At 35.5% G+C, this 18,844-nt stretch overlaps 1 protein-coding gene across 9 annotated transcripts in view; it reads left to right on the top strand.

Moving 5' to 3' along the window:
- LOC115210341 (nesprin-1) overlaps positions 1-18,844 on the top strand; it is an 870,646-nt gene that overhangs the window by 540,367 nt on the left and 311,435 nt on the right. For all 9 annotated transcript variants that reach the window (XM_036502466.1, XM_036502469.1, XM_036502465.1 and 6 more), the window contains one exon: positions 7,081-7,383. In XM_036502466.1, coding sequence (XP_036358359.1) covers positions 7,081-7,383 — 303 coding nt within the window. The remainder of the gene's footprint in view (positions 1-7,080; positions 7,384-18,844) is intronic.

Here is an 18,844-nt window from a genome sequence, read left to right as displayed (position 1 = left end):
GAAAAATACCTACATTAAGTGAGAAATAACGAAGCATGATTGCAAACCTCTTTTCTAAGTGGAACAGAATGACACTCCATTGGTTATGACTAGAGGGTTCCAGTTGATCCAATCACCAGAACAACCAGCTCGTGAAATTAACATGTAGGTGTCTGAGCATAGTACAGACATGTGTGCCCTTAATGTAGATCTCAGGGAGAATCAGCATGACACAGAACGTCACAGGACTGGTCCTTTGAAAAACAGGTACAACTCATTCTTGCCAGCTGAATGGACTGGAGCAACATGAAATAAAGTGTCTTGCTCAAGGACACAATGTGCTGCTAGGAATTGAACTCATGACCTTACAATTGTGAGCTGAATACCTTAACCACTCAGCCATGTGCCTTCACATGGAACTGAATATTAATGCAATGTAAAGATACAGGTAAATGTACAGAAACAAAGTGAGTAGACTGAGTGGATAAGGTATTGGACTATCTGCTCATAGATCATGAGTTCAAATCTACTGTTAGTCTTTCCTTGTATTTATAGAAAGATCACTTTATCCGGCAGAGCTTCAGTTTATATAACTCTCAGAAAGATGCTGCACTAATTTGATTCAACTTCAAGCCAGAGTTCATTATATAATTTTTAGTTTATTCTGCCTGTCTTTAGATTTGGATTTATAGTATTACAAACTCTGTGTAATGACTGCTGTGCAACAGCTTAACCAATACTAAATTAATCCAACACAGTGTGTCATCTACCTGGAGACTGATAGCATAAGCATCAGACCTTAAGGAAAATAAGTACTGGAGTTGATTTGTTCAACTCGACCCTACAACACACTGCTTCAAGCCTGGTTTATGAGTAACAATATCAATGAGTAACAATGAAATGAGATAATCAATATTGTTATTAAAGAGGTAGAAAAATTGTCTGGGAACTATGGTCTTTAAATTGCAATCGGTAATATTTTGGAAATAAAGTTTAGACAGCACCGATAATAACGGATAGAAAAGATCGAACAAAAACATATCAGGGTTTAAACATTGTGTTGTTCTGAAAATAAAAAATAGCTTGACAGGAACTGATCATTACTATAAAATAGAGACAGACAGAGAGAAAAAAATATTCAAACAAAGAAAAAAATAGTTCAACAGAATAATAACTGTTAAGCAAGAAAGAATCTGAATAGGAACAATAAACAAAATAGAAAGAGAAATGATAATAACAAATCAATTAATATAAATCAATGTAAACACCTCGCCAAGCTACAAATGAGTAAATATCTCTGGAAAATAATAGCCAAAAACAGGCAAATCCTCCCAGAAATTCTTTCCACAGAAACAATCTTGATTAATACACTAAATGAACTAATTTACTCCGAAGCCATGTCAGTAATATTTATAATGAGAAGAAATGTAATTAGTGTTAATGAACACTTATTTCAAAAGAGACAAAGCAGAAAACTCTGAAATTTTGATTAATTAAAAATGAGATAGAGGTATATGGTGGTGGAGGTAAGGGGCAGGCTCTCACCTTTGATTGCTATACTAACAACTCTGAACATGTTTTGGTTTTATTAAACCTCATCAGTGGAGCATAAGTCAGCACATACATGCCAGAACACTTGAAATTTAAAATAAAATAAAAACACTGGAAAATTTCCCAAAGGCACCTTCTCCATGAAGAGCATATTAGTTAAGTGCAGTTACCATACTTAAACATGATGAGTTAAAAAATAATTTTTAATGAATTAGAATTTTAACCATCAACACTGAAAATGCTCTGAGACCAACTTCCGTCACTTTCCAGGGAGAAAAACTAGAAATAGTTGATAGTTTCCGTTACCTAGGTGACCAAGTCAGCAGCGGGGGCGGGTGTGCTGAAAGTGTAACTGCTAGAGTAAGAATAGCTTGGGAAAAGTTCAGAGAGCTCTTACCTCTGCTGGTGACAAAAGGCCTCTCGCACAGAGTGAAAGGCAGACTGTATGATGCGTGTGTACGAACAGCCATGCTACATGGCAGTGAAACATGGGCCGTGACTGCTGAGGATATGCGTAAGCTCGCTAGAAATGAAGCCAGTATGCTCCGATGGATGTGTAATGCCGGTACTCACACTCGGCAGAGTGTAAGTACCTTGAGAGAAAAGCTGGACCTAAGAAGCATCAGTTGTGGTGTGCAAGAGAGACGTTTGCGCTGGTATGGTCATGTGGCGAGAATGGATGAAGATAGTTATGTGAAAAAGTGCCACACCCTAGCGGTTGAGGAACCTGTGGAAGAGGCAGACCCAGGAAAACCTGGGACGAGGTGGTGAAGCACGACCTTCGAACTTTAGGTCTCACTGAGGAAATGACTAGAGACCGAGACCTCTGGAAGTGTGCTGTGCGCGAGAAGACCCGGCAGGACAAGTGAGTCCATAACCCGTGGCCTTCTACATGGGATGGAGCCAGCCTACGTATGCATACCTTCCCTTCTTGGGACACAAAACTCTACTTGTGAAGACGTGATGAGGCAAGTGAGGATCAGAATCGAAATCGATCAATGGAAATTGCGGATGTGCTACCAGTGCCGGTGGCATGTCAAAACTCTGCTTGTGAAGACCCGTTGAGGCAAGTGACGATCAGAATCGAAATCGATCAATGGAAATCGATCAATGGAAACTGCAGATGTGTTACCAGTGCCGGTGGCATGTAAGAGAACTTTCCGTTTCGCAACCGTTGCCAGCACCGCCCCGTTTCGTGTCCGTTGCCAGCCTCGCCTGGCCCTCGTGCCAGTGGCACATAAAAAGCACCATCCGTTCATGGCCGTTTGCCAGCTCTGTCTGGCACCAGTGCGGGTGGCACATAAAAAGCACCCACTACACTCACGGAGTGGTTGGCGTTAGGAAGGGCATCCAGCCGTAGAAACACTGCCAGATTTGACTGGGCCTGATGAAGCCTTCTGGCTTCACAGACCCCAGTAGAACCGTCCAACCCATGCTAGCATGGAAAACGGACGCTAAACGATGATGATGATGATGATGATTATAAGAAAGTTCATCTCAAAAGAGGCAATCAAAACATTACTCCTTTTTCCTTCTTTAACTGACTAAAATTTTGTAAGAATGGAGACAATTTTGGACATGTCTTAATCTTAGACCTCTTCAGCAAAGTATGATAGATAACTACTTGACCAGAAAATGACTTGGAGGATATATAGTTTTGGTGTGAAAATAATTCACTGATTTGATAATTTAATATAAATATAGATGTAGGAATGGCTGTGTGGTAAGTAGCTTGCTTTCGAACCACATGGTTCCGGGTTCAGTCCCACTGTGTGGCACCTTGGGCAAGTGTCTTCTACTATAGCCTCGGGCTGACCGAAGCCTTGTGAGTGGATTAGGTAGATGGAAACTGAAAGAAGCCTGCCGTATATATGTATATATATATATGTGTGTGTGTGTGTGTGTGTGTATATGATTGTATCTGTGTTTGTCCCCCCAACATTACTTGACAACTGATGCTGGTGTGTTTACGTCCCCATAACTTGGCGGTTCAGCATAAGAGACTGATAGAATAAGTACTAGGCTTACAAAGAATAAGTCCTGGGGTCAATTTGCTCGACTAAAGGTGGTGCTCCAGCATGGCCACAGTCAAATGACTGAAACAAGTAATAGAGTAAAAGATAAAAGAGATATCCTTGGGCCCAACAAAAGAGTCTCTATGCAGTCATCCAGCATACTAGAATATAGTTACCAAATTTCTCTCAAATCACACCACTATCTTTAAGAAGAAAGTACACGTTGCATAAGGATACACTACATCTGAACAAACAACAGTAAAAAAGTAGGATGGTCATGGTTGGAACCAGTGTTTACATGGTGCTAAACAATAATTGTTCCAAATTTTAGCACAAGGTCAGCAATTTTTGGCTAAGTGGGTTAGTAGGTTAGTTGATTACATTGACCCTAATGCTCAACTGGTACTTATTTTATTGACCTCAGAAGGATGAAAGACAAAGTTGATATCGGTGGGATTTGAACTCAGAGTGTAAAGTGCCTAGAGAAAACCTACTAATTTGTCTGAAGTACTAATGAATCTGCCAGTTCATGGCCTTAGGGCTAAACTATAATAAAAATAACATGAATAAAACAGGAAGCTAACATGAACAGCAGTCAACATAGGGGGACAATGAATGACCTAATTTTTACCCTGCCAGTCTTTGCAGTTATATGGAATTAGAAGTGACATCGCTCCAGCATCAATCAACCTTATTATAAATGGTATAAACACGCACCAAATTTGGAACTCTGAGATATGGCTGTTTAGATGGACTATAATATCAAAGTGAACTACTAAATATCAAAGATTAATCAAAGGCAGGAGTAAAAAGCTATGCTTTATTCATAGGTCCAGAATGAGACCAAAAGCTGCTCGTAAAATGACAGGTTCAATGGGTATAAAAGAGAAAATAGCATCAGCAAAGGAATAAAATTTATTAAAGCTCATAATTTAGCACTAAAGAAACCAATATTTAGCCCTGTTTGGCACAGCATGCATTCTATGTGAGACACTTTCAGTTCAATATCACAACTCACATCGCAATATTCTACACCTCTTAATGCTACAGCAATGTTCGCAACAAACAAGAGTAACAGTAAAACTTTAAAAAATGCGCAAAATAAAACAACAACAAAATAATGCCACCACCTTCTTTCTCCTTAACCAGCAAATTAGATTTAATATAAACACCTTCCTACACCTCCAACCCTCCCCTCCCCAACAAAACACTGTAAACCTTACAAATGTAGCAGAGAACCTGGTGGTTGCAGCAGTGAAAGACTTGAAAGAATGTACTCAAAGCGTAGAAGAAGAAGAACAACAACAATTAGGGTGCCACTGCTAATGATGATGATGGTGATGATGCTGATGGTGGTAGTGCTGGTGAGGCTGGAGATGATAGTGGTGGGGATGATAATTTCTTTTGTTTGTCACTAAAAATAATAGCAACAACAATAATGGTAGTAATGGTGGTGGTAGTGGTGATGGTGGTGGTGATGGAGATTTCTAACATAGCTGTAAGGCTATAATTATATTATATTGATCCCAGCACTTTGTGACGGATACTTATTGATTCCTGAAGGATGAAAAGACAATGTCAATTCCAGTGGGATTTGAACTTGGTATAAGAAAGACTTAAAACTAATACAAATTACCAGTCATAGCAAGCATAATTGTATGTTATGGTGATGTCAGTAACAATTTGCTGTTCTTCTGGTTTTACATTCTGAGGTCAAATTCTACTTTTCATCCTTTCAGGGTCAATGAAATGAGCATCAGTTGAGCCCTGGGGACAATGTAATCGCCTAGCCCCCTACCCCAAAATTTCAGGCTTTGTGCCTATAGTAGAAAAGATTGTTTATTATTATTATTATTATTATTATTATTATTGTTATTATTATTATTATTATTATTATCATTATTATTATTAGGGCGGTGAACTAGCAGAATTGTTAGTACAGTGGGCAAAATGCTTAACAGTATTTCGCCCATCGGTATGTTCTGAGTTCAAATTCCACTGCGGTTGACTTTGCCTGTCATCCTTTCAGGATTGATAAATTAAGTACCAGTGAAACACTGGAGTTGATGTAATTGACTAGTCCCCTCCCTCTGAATTTCAGGCCTTGTGCCTTTAGTAGAAAGGATTATTATTATTATTATTATTATTATGGCAAGTGGGCAGAATCGTTAGTACGCTGGACAAACTACATTTCATCTGTCTAAAGGATGTTCTAAGTTCAAATTCTGCCAAAGTCAGCCTTGCCTTTCATCCTTTTGGGGTCGATAAAATAAATGGTAGTTGAGTACTGAGGTCGATGTAACCAAGCAACCCTCTCCACCAAATTTTCAGGCCTTATGCCTTTAGTAGAAAGAATTATTATTATTATTATTATTATCAATATTATTATTATTATTATTATTATTATTATTATTATTACTATTACTATTATTATTATTATTATTATTATTATTATTATTATTATTATTATTATTAAAAAAGGTGGTTAGCTGGCGGAATTGTTAGCATGCCAGGCAAAATGCTTTGTAGTATTTCATCCATCTTCCTGTTCTGAGTTCAAATGCCAGTCAGGTCAACTCTGCCTTTCGTCCTTTCTGGCTCAATAAAATAAGTACCAGTTGAGTACTGGGGCCAATATAATCTACTATCCCCCACCCCTAAATTTCAGGCTTTGTGCCTATAGTAGAAAGAATCATTATTATCATTTTCTCAATATAATAATAATAATAATATTAATAATAATCCTTCCTACAGTTGGCACAAGGTCTGAAATTTCAGGGGAGGGGCTAGTTGATTACATCGGCTCCAATGTTCTACTGGTACTTATTTTATCGACCCTGAAAAGATGAAAAGCAAAGTTGACCTTGGCGGAATTTGAACCTAGAACGTGAAGACAGATGAAATGCTGTGAAACATTTTGTCCGGTGTGCTAATGATTCTGCCAGCTTGCCACCTTTAATAATAATAATAATTATAATACTGATAATAATAATATACATTGTTGGTGTAGCCCTCATCACCTTTTTAAAGTTCCACTCAAAAAGAAAAATGAGAGTACAGAGGGAAGTGATATGTCCCAGTGAATTAGTAAAAATGATTAGGGTGAATGAACTTACTCTGAGTATGCATCTGTTGATTGGAGAACAACAATTGGACAAGGGCTTGTTCCTTTGTTGGTTGAGGTGATCCTAGATCTGTGGGGTTCCTTATTTGACCCTAACTGGAAGTTCTGTATCAGAACAACTGCATCATTCATGTTTCACATATTTCATATACTATGTATCCTTTTATCTTATTTCACCTTCTTTTTCTTTTCTTTCCCCTTTCTCTTCCCTCATCTTTTATGTAGGCCCCCGCACTGTAGCCTGTCTTTGTACTGTGTTCCTCATCTCATGCCCCTGTGGCAAATAAAAGAAATCATGATTATTATTATACATGTGATGTACCATTATTATTATTATCATTATTATTATTATTATTTATTTATTTATTTTTGGCATTGTTTATTTTGTCTAAATTATGCTTTGATAAACAGATTCTCAAGAGTGAAGTTGAAGAGAAATCGAAATCCCTTGATGATTTGAAGCATCTCTATGGGCGGCTCACTGAGCATAACTCACAACTAAGTGACCCGATTATTCAAGCAATCCAAGAAGACTGGGAAGAAATTTTGAGCCACATTGGAAATGTCTTAGAAGCTAAAGAATGTGAGAAACATGACCGGAAAACTTTCCTCGAACATCAGATGGAAATTGATAGAGACTTGGCTAATTATGCTCAAGAATTAGAAAGGATTGAATTGGAAGAAACTCCAAAGGCTGTTGAAGATAAAATTACAGTAAGTGTACTTTTTCTTTTACATTTTTTTTATTTTGTCTTTTTATATTTTATTTTTGTTTTTATTCTTCGTTTTATTATTGGGAAGAATATTGGAAAAATAGGCAGATTTGTTTTCTGTAAATATGAAAAGGTCAGTTATGAATTTACCATTCATTCTTCATGCAAGATGATGCTGTATTGATTTGGTATGCTATATGATGTTGTACAGGCATTAAATGACTAGGTGGATGTCTGTGTGTGTGTGTGTATATATATATATCTATATATATATATATATATACACACACACACACACATTCATACATATATACACACACATATATTAATATGTCAGTATACATTCATATATTTGATACCTTGTGTATACAATAGATATACAACCGCTGTTGTTATGTTTAAAGCTCCATGTAGATTATCATATTCCAGTCTGCATGCAGTATTGTGGTTAAGTAACTACTATACTTAGTAGTATTAATAATAAATATATGCGCCCTTTTAAAGCCTAGCCAGGCTCATGGGCCCGGTTTCCAAGTTTCAATGGTGTATGTGTTCCCCAGCTGAACGGGACGCCAGTCCATCGCAGCGTTACTCATTTTTGCCAGCTGAGTGGACTGGAGCAACGTGAAATGAAGTGTTTTGCTCAAGAACACAACGCGTCACCCAGTCCAGGAGTCAAAACCACAATCTTACGATCATGATGCTGACACCCTAACCACTAAGCCACGCGCCTCCATACTTAGTTGTGTTTGGAACCCCGTTTTGGGTGTCCTCTGTAACTTAATGCAATAAAGTGTTCAAGCAGCTGTAATAGTGAAACATATGTAGGAACTAATAATATAAACTTGTGTTTATCTTAATTTCTCCTATATTCATGAGGGGTTTGGTTCATTGGTGATCTAAGTGAATAGTTTCAGTAAAAAAGACCGATAGGATTACTAGGCTTACATAGAGTAAGTCCTGAGGTTGATTTGTTTGACTAAAGGCGGTGCTCCAGCATGGCCGCAGTCAAATGATTGAAACAAATAAAATAGAGTAAAAAAGAATATATATATGTATATATATATATATGTATATATATGTATGTGTATATATCTATATCTATGTATATATATATATATATATATATATATAATCTTAATGTAAGAGTTGTGAAGTATATTCAAGTGCATTTTACATTGTACAAATACAATCTTATATAGAAATAAATATGTTTGTTTGAGTGGCCCAGCCTGAGGTGAAACTCAGAGTACACTCTTAACTTTTGATGCAATAACACACACGTATACGCGTGCGTGTATGTACACACATACATGCATGTATACATGCATACATACATACACACACACACACACACTGAGAAGCACACATCTTTTAAGGAAGAGTATCACTGGCCTGAGAGAAATGGTCAGTATAGTAGTATTCCCAATGCAAAGAATGGTCAACATGTGTGAAAGATGGAATAAAATGTATTTAAGTAACTGGCCATCAAAGATATTGGCTAACATCAGCTTCTCTGATATGGCCACATCATGTGAATATATCATACATGCTAAAATGATTTAATGGAAGCAAAGTGGAAGTTAAAGACAGGCCAATGAAAACTTGTTAAGAACTGTTTTCTGAGACTTTAGTGCAGATAATTTAGATTTAGAAATAATCAAATATGTTAAGTGTAAGTTCATTGAGTAAAATTTCTGCTCTGTCTTGTGTATTAAGAGAAATTGCAAAAATTTATTGGTCGGCTTGATGTGAATTTAAATGAATGTGAGGCTCATCTTGGTTAGTTCATACATGCTGATGTTTTGTTTTTTTTTGTATAATATATTATCTATATCCCTTTATTCATTCAGTGTTCCTCATTCCTTAATTCTGCTGTTCATCAAGAATAAGTTTTCTTTTTATATCCATTAGCAAATTAGAAATTCACAACATCTCAAAAAAATGCAGTTATATCAAAATGGAATTTTTTATTTTCCATCTTATCTATTTATTTTGCGTTAATGTAATCGTAAGCATCAAAGAATCACAGAACAAGAAAGTAAGTGTTTGGCAAGCCAAGTGTGTAGCCTTGGTTTTGATTACTTGTTGTAGCTATCTCACTTTACTTATGGTGTTATCAATGTCAGGAATATTTCCCTATTCTGCAATGTAAATAGCACTAATTATCCATTAACGGCTTCATCTGATTGTAGAATGTCAAGCCATTGAGACTATTTATCACACTCGAGGAAATAAATAAAGTATTGAATTATGGACATAAGATTGTTTAAAAATGACAAGAATTGTATTCACAATTTCTTCACACTGTCCGATATTTGTTCATATTATCACTTGTGGCAGTCTTGAAGACTTGAAAGAGACTGGCTTGATGTAGCTGAATAGAAGATCTATAGGAAGGTGTTTATGTAATACTCTGTTGGTTTAAAGCTAACAATATACAGATAATGTACATTATTACTGTAGGAGACATTTACTTGGAAGCTCATTCACTTATTTAACTTCTTCAAGACACCTAAGCCACTCACCAAATACTTGATGTTAGTTACAGAATGTTACATGACAAATTACTTGCTCTCAAGTGGAATATATATATCCTGCTTTTTAGAATTCAATGAAAGGTATTACAGCTGCTATTGTTGTTGAATATAGCCAGAATTCTAAACTATCATTTAATGTTATTTAACTATAAATACACAATACCTAGACAAAATGTCGGTCTTCTTGGAAGTAAATTATGCGAGCTGGCTATCTTGTTGATATAAATTTAAATCTATATCATGCCTTTGTAGATATATAATCTATCAAAGAGTTTTAGTCCTGAAAAAGTTATGCCTTTGACTTGAGTTAAAATCTAATTGCAGTTATTTTTACTTTTTGCTTCATTGAGGTTCATTAAAAATCTTACACTTCATTGATTTAATTTATCTTGTTCCTTCACCTACAAATATGTGTTTGGTATAAATCAAAAGAAATTGTTATCATTAGTGTTGATGGTTGAGTGTTGAAACATTAAACTGCAGTCCCTGTAACCTTGACATAATACTGAAAATGATAAATAATTGGAACATGTATATTGAAAATAAATGGCTTCAACTCTGTGGCTTCAACACCAACCTCCAGGTGACCAAGGACTCTAATTACACTCTTCTAAATTTAATCTCTATATCATTGTTTTGTAAAAGTAGCAAGAATTATTGGAATACATGTTCAACATAGCTGTATAAGCCACCAATGTGCTGCCACTGAATGAAAGCATACAGAACAGTTTTCTCACTCTGTACACATCTTGTTCAAGCCCTGTTGATAGCACTGTCATATGTACAGGGTTTATTCTGAATCAACAATGGCTAGGAATTTCTTGAAATTGCCTAAAGACCAGGCTGAAAGTAGTTTGGAATAAGCTGTTCATCTAACCTTTGTCATTGTCTAGATTCTATCCAAGAATGTCATAACTTCTGGTCACAACTAAACATTTATAGATTGCAGTGGTTGATATACCTATTTCTTTACTATCCACAAGGAGCTAAACACAGAGAGGACAAACGGATTAAGTCAATTAGATTGACCCCAGTGCGTAACTGGTACTTATTTAATCGACCCCGAAAGGATGAAAGGCAAAGTCAACCTCAGCGGAATTTGAACTCAGAACGTAACAGCAGACGAAATACCACTAAGCATTTCGCCCGGTGTGGTAACGTTTCTGCCAGCTCGCCACCTTAGTGGTTGATATACCACTGACTAGTAGAAAACTACAAGTAACTGATAGCATTCCAGATAATGATAATCCTCCGCCAGTTGCCATAGTATATTTTTTTTCAATAAATTTATGTTTGTAGTATAAGGCATATTCAATGGTTACTTACTTAAGCCTTTCCCTCCCTATGGAGCATAAACCATCAATGACTATTGTCCTCCCTTCTTGGTTTTGGGTGGGTTTTTTTCTGCTTCTCTGAGGGATGGCCTTGTTCTCTCAAGTTTTTGAATTATCATCAATGCTTCTGTAACTTCACTTTTTTCTATGTAGAAGCACTGTCCTATATGAATCCATTTTTATCTCTAGAAGGTGTTATTAATCTTATCTCCATCCTTTCTTCAGTCTAGTATGGGAGGCCCTTAGTAGGAACTCATGCTCGGCTGGTGCAGCTCTCTAGGGTCATTGAAGCACACAGCCATTGCACTGCAAGAAGGACCAGACCTTGTGATAGATATTTTATAGTAAAAGAATATATATTCAAGAACACAAACTTTTGTAATCAATACTTCACATAGAAACGATAGCACATACTTCCAGAGTTGGTGATGTAAATTATTTGAGAATAACAGCTGAGTGAGTTGTTAGGCTGATAGTCTACTAGCCAAAGGGTAGATAGTTTGTATTCTGTTTCTAACACTTTACCTAATTCTTTGATAAAGACATTAACGTCTCTATGACTCAACTTGCTTAGCTGTAAATAGGTACCATCGGCAAGTACAATTCTATAGTGAAATAAGAAATCAAGCAGTGAAGTGGGATGGTGGAAAGTACTATATAATTCATAGCATTACTTTTTTGCTATTTTGCAAGGTTGCACAAAAAAAATCTTCCCATGGAGACCCACTCCAGCACATCTTCCTGTGAATTACTTCACGAAGACGAAATCTATTATGCTGCCAGCCCCTACACCTACCTAATCAATTATTGATAGATTATTTGCTGAATAGATGATTTCAGTGTCACACCTTGAAATACATTGTTTGTGGATTCACCTTAAGTAAATAATGGCATCAAGTCATTCCTTTGTATTAAAAAAAAAAAGAAAAACAACAATAATAATAATAACAATAAAGAATGATAAAAAGATAAGATGGAAATGGTGATTGCATTCTTAGAAGAATTGTGACGATTGTGTCGATTCAAATCTAAACTCTGGCATTATGTTATGTCCTTAGGTAAAGCACATCATTCACTTTATGAATATAGGAAAACATATTAAAGTGAAATAAGAAAAGAGATTGATTTTATAGATTCCTCTCCATTTTGTTTTATTTTATTTTATTCTTTTTTCATTTTTTTCTTTTTTGTTTTGTGTTGTTGTGTATATCTAATTCATTCCAAATCCTCTTCTGTCTTTCATTCTTTTATCCCACCTTACTTTTATTCAGTTTTCTTAATGGAATTGTAAAATATTAAATTTCTGATATTTATTGTCTATAACTTGTGTATGGACGTGTGTGTATGTTTGTGTGTGTGAGAGAGAGATAGTGTGTGTGTGTATGTGTTTGTGTGTATGTATATATATTTAAAATGATATTAATATGCAAACTTATTCTTCACCAGTTGTTCAACTCTTGTTACATTATTTGCCTAAACAATTTCTCTGAAAATTTTTGTAGATTGTGCATATATTTGTTTGTTTGTCTATTCATTTTACATCTGTTTGTTTTACTACTAGCATGGGTTAGATGAATACATATTATCAAAGCAATGGTTAACAGCCAGCTGCCCTTCCTGCTAGTAATTTTTGTGTTTTTCAAGTAAGGGAGTTTTTATTCCATCCATCTTTGAAAGTGCCGAGCTACAGGATAATTTGATGACAGGGAAATGGAACAGAGAATACTGTCTGGTAGTTCTGTGTTTTCAAAGATGTGTGGAATTGAACTTATTGGGTTGTCTGGAAAGTTTGTGCCGATTTTTAAAGGAAAGAAAAAGGTCAATAAATACTTGCCATTACATTTTTAATCAACCAAATATGAACCATTTTGTTGCACAATGCGTCTCCATCTTTTCTTTAACTTGAAAATACCGTCTTCCCAGAATTGAGTGGGTTTCATGGCAAAGAATTCATCAAGGTATCTTTTTACGTCATCCAAGGAATTGAAATTTTTACCATTAAGACTATTCTGCAGAGATCTGAAAAAGTGGAAATCCGAAGGAGCAATATCTGGTGAATATGGAGGGTAGGGTAACATATCCCAGCTGAGCTGCAGCAATTTTTGTCTGGTTCCCAAAGCATCAAGTGCCGAAAATGACCTTTCTTATCTTCCATTTTAAAGGGTTACAAAATTAACACGGGTTATAGGAACATAAACCTTCTTCCACGAAAAGATAGCTTAAACTGTGCTCTAAATGGAGTTGCAGTCAAATCTTATTTAATGGACTCAACCATGTTCTAAAATAAGTCGAAAGGTAAGCTACTATAAATCGGCACAAACTTTCCGGACAACCCAATACTTTATTTATAAAATGGGTAGACTTAGCAAAATGGCAGACATTTAACTGTAAAACACTGCCTCAACAATATTTATTCACCTAATGCTGCCATAGAAAAATAGACACAAACAAAATGAATAAATGAGTGTGTGCATATTTGTACACATACACAAATACACACACACACACACACACACACACACACACATGCATATATATTAAATGATATGAGTATGGGGGTTTACATTCAGGACTTAAAGTCTCTGTGTGAACAATTCAAGGAACATTGCACATATTTAGCTGGTGCAAGTATGGTACATGTACTACCAGTGATTACAAAACACAAATAACAAAAACAGGTACCACTGGTGAGCATTAAAAAAGACCCCTTGGACATTAGTTACTCTTTTACTTGTTTCAGTCATTTGATTGCGGCCATGCAGGAGCACCACCTTTAGTCGACAAATCAACCCCTAGTACTTATTCTATCGGTCTCTTTTGCTGAACTACTAAGTTACGGGTACGTAAACACACCACCATTGGTTGTCAAGCAATGTTGGGGGGGACAAACACAGACACACAAACATATACATACACATACATACATACATACATACATACATATATATATATATATATATATATACATATATACGATGGGATTCTTTCAGTTTCTGTCTATACCAAATCCACTCACAAAGCTTTAGTAGAAGACACTTGCCCAAGGTGCCATGCAGTGAGAATGAGCCTGGAACCATGTGGTTGGTAAGCAAGCATCTTACCACACAGCCACTCTTGCACGTATAGTTAGATCATTCAACAGAAACAACTCTTTATATATATATATATATATATATATATATATATATATATATGCCACTGGCACGGGTGCAAGTATGCTGGTGGAATGTAAAAAGCACCCCTTGAACTTTGGGCCTCATGGAGGCAGTGACAGATGACTGATACCTTTGGCAATATGCCAAGCTTGAGAAGACCTGTCAAGCCAAGTGAGATCATAGTTGTGGCTGATGCTGGTGTTTTGTAACTGGCATGTAAAAAGCACCCACTACACTCTTAGAGTGGTTGGCGTTAGGAAGGGCATCTGGCTGTAGAAACATGCCAGATCAGATTGGAGCCTAGTGCTCCTCCCCGGCTTACCAGCTTTTAGTCAAACCATCAGAATGGAAAACAGACATTAAATGATGATGATGATATATATACATGCATGTGTGTATGTGTGTGCATGCACACACATGCACACACAAACACACACACACACACACACACACGCGTATATACATACATACTAGTTGAAGTAGCTGCTCTTCAATCTTACAATATATTTGATTCTACATTCTGCATTGATTCACCCCATTTGTAGATGTTCTGTTGTTATTCTAAAACTCACTTGAAAATAATAATCTAAATTTAACATTTACGTCTAAACATACATATATATGTATTATGTGTGTGTGTGTGTGTGTGTGTGTGTGTGTATGGCATTTCTTTAAATGCTATGCTCTCTGTCCTTCATAAGTATTGATATTTGCATCAAGATGTCTTGAATTGTGTCTGGAAATCTCTCCTATTAATAGCATATATCATCTGAACAGTTTTCCGCTTGTACATACTCTTATACATAATGACAATTATCATTACATTTTTTTTAAACACATAATACCTTAATTAATAAGTAATTACCACGAGATATAATTATGAGGTTAGAGTTGGCCATTGCTGAAATTATGTCTTCCTAGTAAGCATCAGAGAAACAATTGCTTCAACACTATTGTTTATGCTTGATGTATGATGTGTTGGATATATTTGGTGAAACCGCATCAAAAAGTAATGTTAAACCAAAACCAAGTTAGCAGTAAATAAAATTGCTAACACATTTGCAATTCCTCATTTTCAGTCATTTCACATTATTTGTCTTATTAATTTGCTTTGGAAAGACATTAACGTAACAAATTCTCGTTTATCCTTTCATAATGTTACCTCATGTCGACATATCTGGTTGTGGTATAAATAGCTGAGAGACCGGTGAGTGTGCATGATGTATATATGTGAACGTGTGTATTTATGCGTTGTATATGATGTGTGTCGCTGAACATGCAGGATTGTGTGTATGTATGTAAACAAAGTGTGTATGAATATGAGCATAGTTGTATATATGTATATATAGCCATATTTGTATAACTGATACTAGGCATGTATATATGTGAACTGGTATGTGTATGTTTGTATACATACATACATACATATATATATATATATATATATATATATATACATATACATGTGGAGGCACAATAGCCTAGTGGTTAGGGCAGCGAACTCGCGGTCGTAGGATCGCGGTTTCGATTCCCAGACCAGGCGTTGTGTGTGTTTATTGAGCGAAAACACCTTAAAGCACCACGAGGCTCCGGCAGGGGGTGGTGATCCCTGCTGTACTCTTTCACCACTCTTTCTCTCACTCTTTCTTCTGTTGGCCTGCTCACTTAGCCAGCGGGGTGGCGTCATTCGAAGGCTAAAACAATGCGAACGCATTGTGACCAGCGATGTATAGCAACATCTGATGGTCTGGTCGGTCACGTGATCACATATACATACACACACACACACACACACACACACACACACACACACATATATATTAAATCATTATTTTAATTTCCTTTGTTTCATGCTAGCATGCATTGGGTGAAATTTTTAGAGGTAGATTTTCTGCAGTGTGGATGTCCTTTATGTTGCCAACCCACACCTTTTTTGAAAGAAGATAATATTCTCCTATGGCCAGACATGTTTTTACAGGATATTGCAAATGAATGACATTCACTTACAATATTCGTGCAATGTCAAGACTAGAAGACACAACCATTAGACAGGATTTGGATAAAAACTATTTATTTAGTGGATTAAATGGATGAAAGTACTAAATAAATATTTTTGCTTTTTATCCATATCTTGACTCCCTCTTTTTCTTAATGTACATAAGATATTTGAGAACAGATTAATGTATATAAAAAAAAGAAAAACAGATATATAATAACAGATAACTTTATTTATCAAATAAAATAAACCTTTTCTATAATGTTATTCAATAAAGCCACCTTCAGCTTCAACAAATGCTTCTATATGACATCTAAATCATCTACATTCTCAAATCAAGTGGTCTGGGTTAATTTTGAACATTACTCTGACTGTGGAAGCTTTCAAAGAACCTTTGGTGTAATGGGCATGTTCATTGGCTTCTCTCTCAACAACACTCCACATGGATTGAAATCTGTGGAATTAGAAGGCCAAATGTTAGGGGTTATGTGATCATGAAAATTTTCAGCCATCCATTCCTGTGTTACTAGAAGCATGTGTGATAGTGCAGAGTCTTACTGAAACACATATGGCCTTCCATTGAATACACTGTCTATTCAAGGCTTAACAATTATTTCCAGAACCTCAGTGTAGGCAGCAGGATTAACTCTAAGGCCTTGGGGAAAGAAGAAAGGAAGCATCACATGTCCTTCATTGCTGATAACCCCTAAAACTATGACAGTTGCAGGAAATTTTATATACATAACACTTGAAACTTCTGATGGGTCTGCACATAACCATCTGTCATTTCTTCTGTTAACTTTTTGATCTTGGTCAAAGTTTTTCTCATTTGAGAAAAACCAAATCAAATTTCCTGCTGGATTTTTCAGTTTATTTAAGAGCATTTTAGATCTGATGTAGTGTTTTCTTTTGCTTTTTCTGACAAATTGACCTTTCCTCATCAAATAAGTCTTATATCTGACGTCTTTGTGGATATAATTTCTGACTATTCCTTCTGACACATGGAGATAATTTGCAATTGACCTCATAGACATTCTAGGATTGTAATCAATGGTCTGTTGAACTTACTGGAGAGTACATATAAAAATTGACCAGATGAGATGAGAGAAGTAAGAGAAGAGATGTTTATTCCATTAGTTGACAGCTGGTTTGCAATGTGTGTTAGTTACATAAGTGTCACTTATGTAGCCTCATCCATCACATCACACACACAACCATAGATGAACAAACTACACTTTTGAACTTTTCACGGCACTGCAGGTTAAATCACTAGCCTGTATATGTCAGGCTTCTTTTAGGTACCATCTACTAAATTCACTCACAAGGTTTTGATTGACCTGGGAATATAGTAGGAGACACTTGTGTAAGGTGTCATGTGGTGGGACTGAATCTGGAATCAGGCTATCAAGGAGATGTAGTTGTTATTTCTAGCAAACTTCCCAACCATATTTGTATAGTTAAGAAGTTTATGTATGTGTGTGTATATTACATACACATATATATATGAATAGGTATGTAACTATGTTTATATATATATGTGAACGAGTGTGTATATGAGTACACACACACATAATGTTTACTACACTAGCACTGTTTCTAATTCATATTTGAATTTATTCTATTCTATATATATATATTGCACACACACACACATATATACAAGTGTGTGTGTATGTATATATGTCTATGTATATATCTATCTATACATATATCTATCTATCTATCTATATTGATCTATCTATATATATATATATATATATATTACACACACGTGTGTAAACAAATGTGTCTGTATGTAAGCAAATAAATAGATGCTTTTATTATCTGTCTGACTCCAACAATGGAAAATATTGAAGGCTTGGTAGTTTAACTTTAAAATGAATTTAACATTTTACTTACATTTTTTTTAACATACATTGTATTTGTTATTGTTAAACACAATTATGGATTAACATTGCTTTATGCATTATAAATTCTATGTTAACAGGCTGACGATAAGTAACGTTATTTCTACGCATATAAAGAATTTCATAGCAATTTGTAAAGCATTTTATAAGAATCCTATGCACATCAACTCAATTATCACATTTCTATTTACTTAACATCTATTTTGTATTTTCCTGTATCATTAGAGAAAGAACATCTAAACCTTATCTTCCTTTCAAAATATTAGCATTTCCAAAGTCAATATCTTTTTCCATCTGTTGAACAGACTAGCATTTATTTATTTAATCATAAATCTATCTATCTATCTATCTATCTATCTATTTATTTATTCATTCATTCATTTATGACCTGTTCTAGTCCGTCGGCCATTTTTTCTTTTCATTTACATGCGCTGCCAATTTTCTTCATAACTTTCCTTTAGCATCTAAAGTTTGTGGTCATTTTATTTAGAAGTTGTTTAACTCTATCAATACTTAAAGATTTTTGCTCA

This window comes from Octopus sinensis, linkage group LG4 (assembly GCF_006345805.1).
Source record: "Octopus sinensis linkage group LG4, ASM634580v1, whole genome shotgun sequence".
Lineage (NCBI taxonomy): Eukaryota > Metazoa > Mollusca > Cephalopoda > Octopoda > Octopodidae > Octopus > Octopus sinensis.
This window is presented reverse-complemented; position numbering and strand designations above follow the sequence as displayed.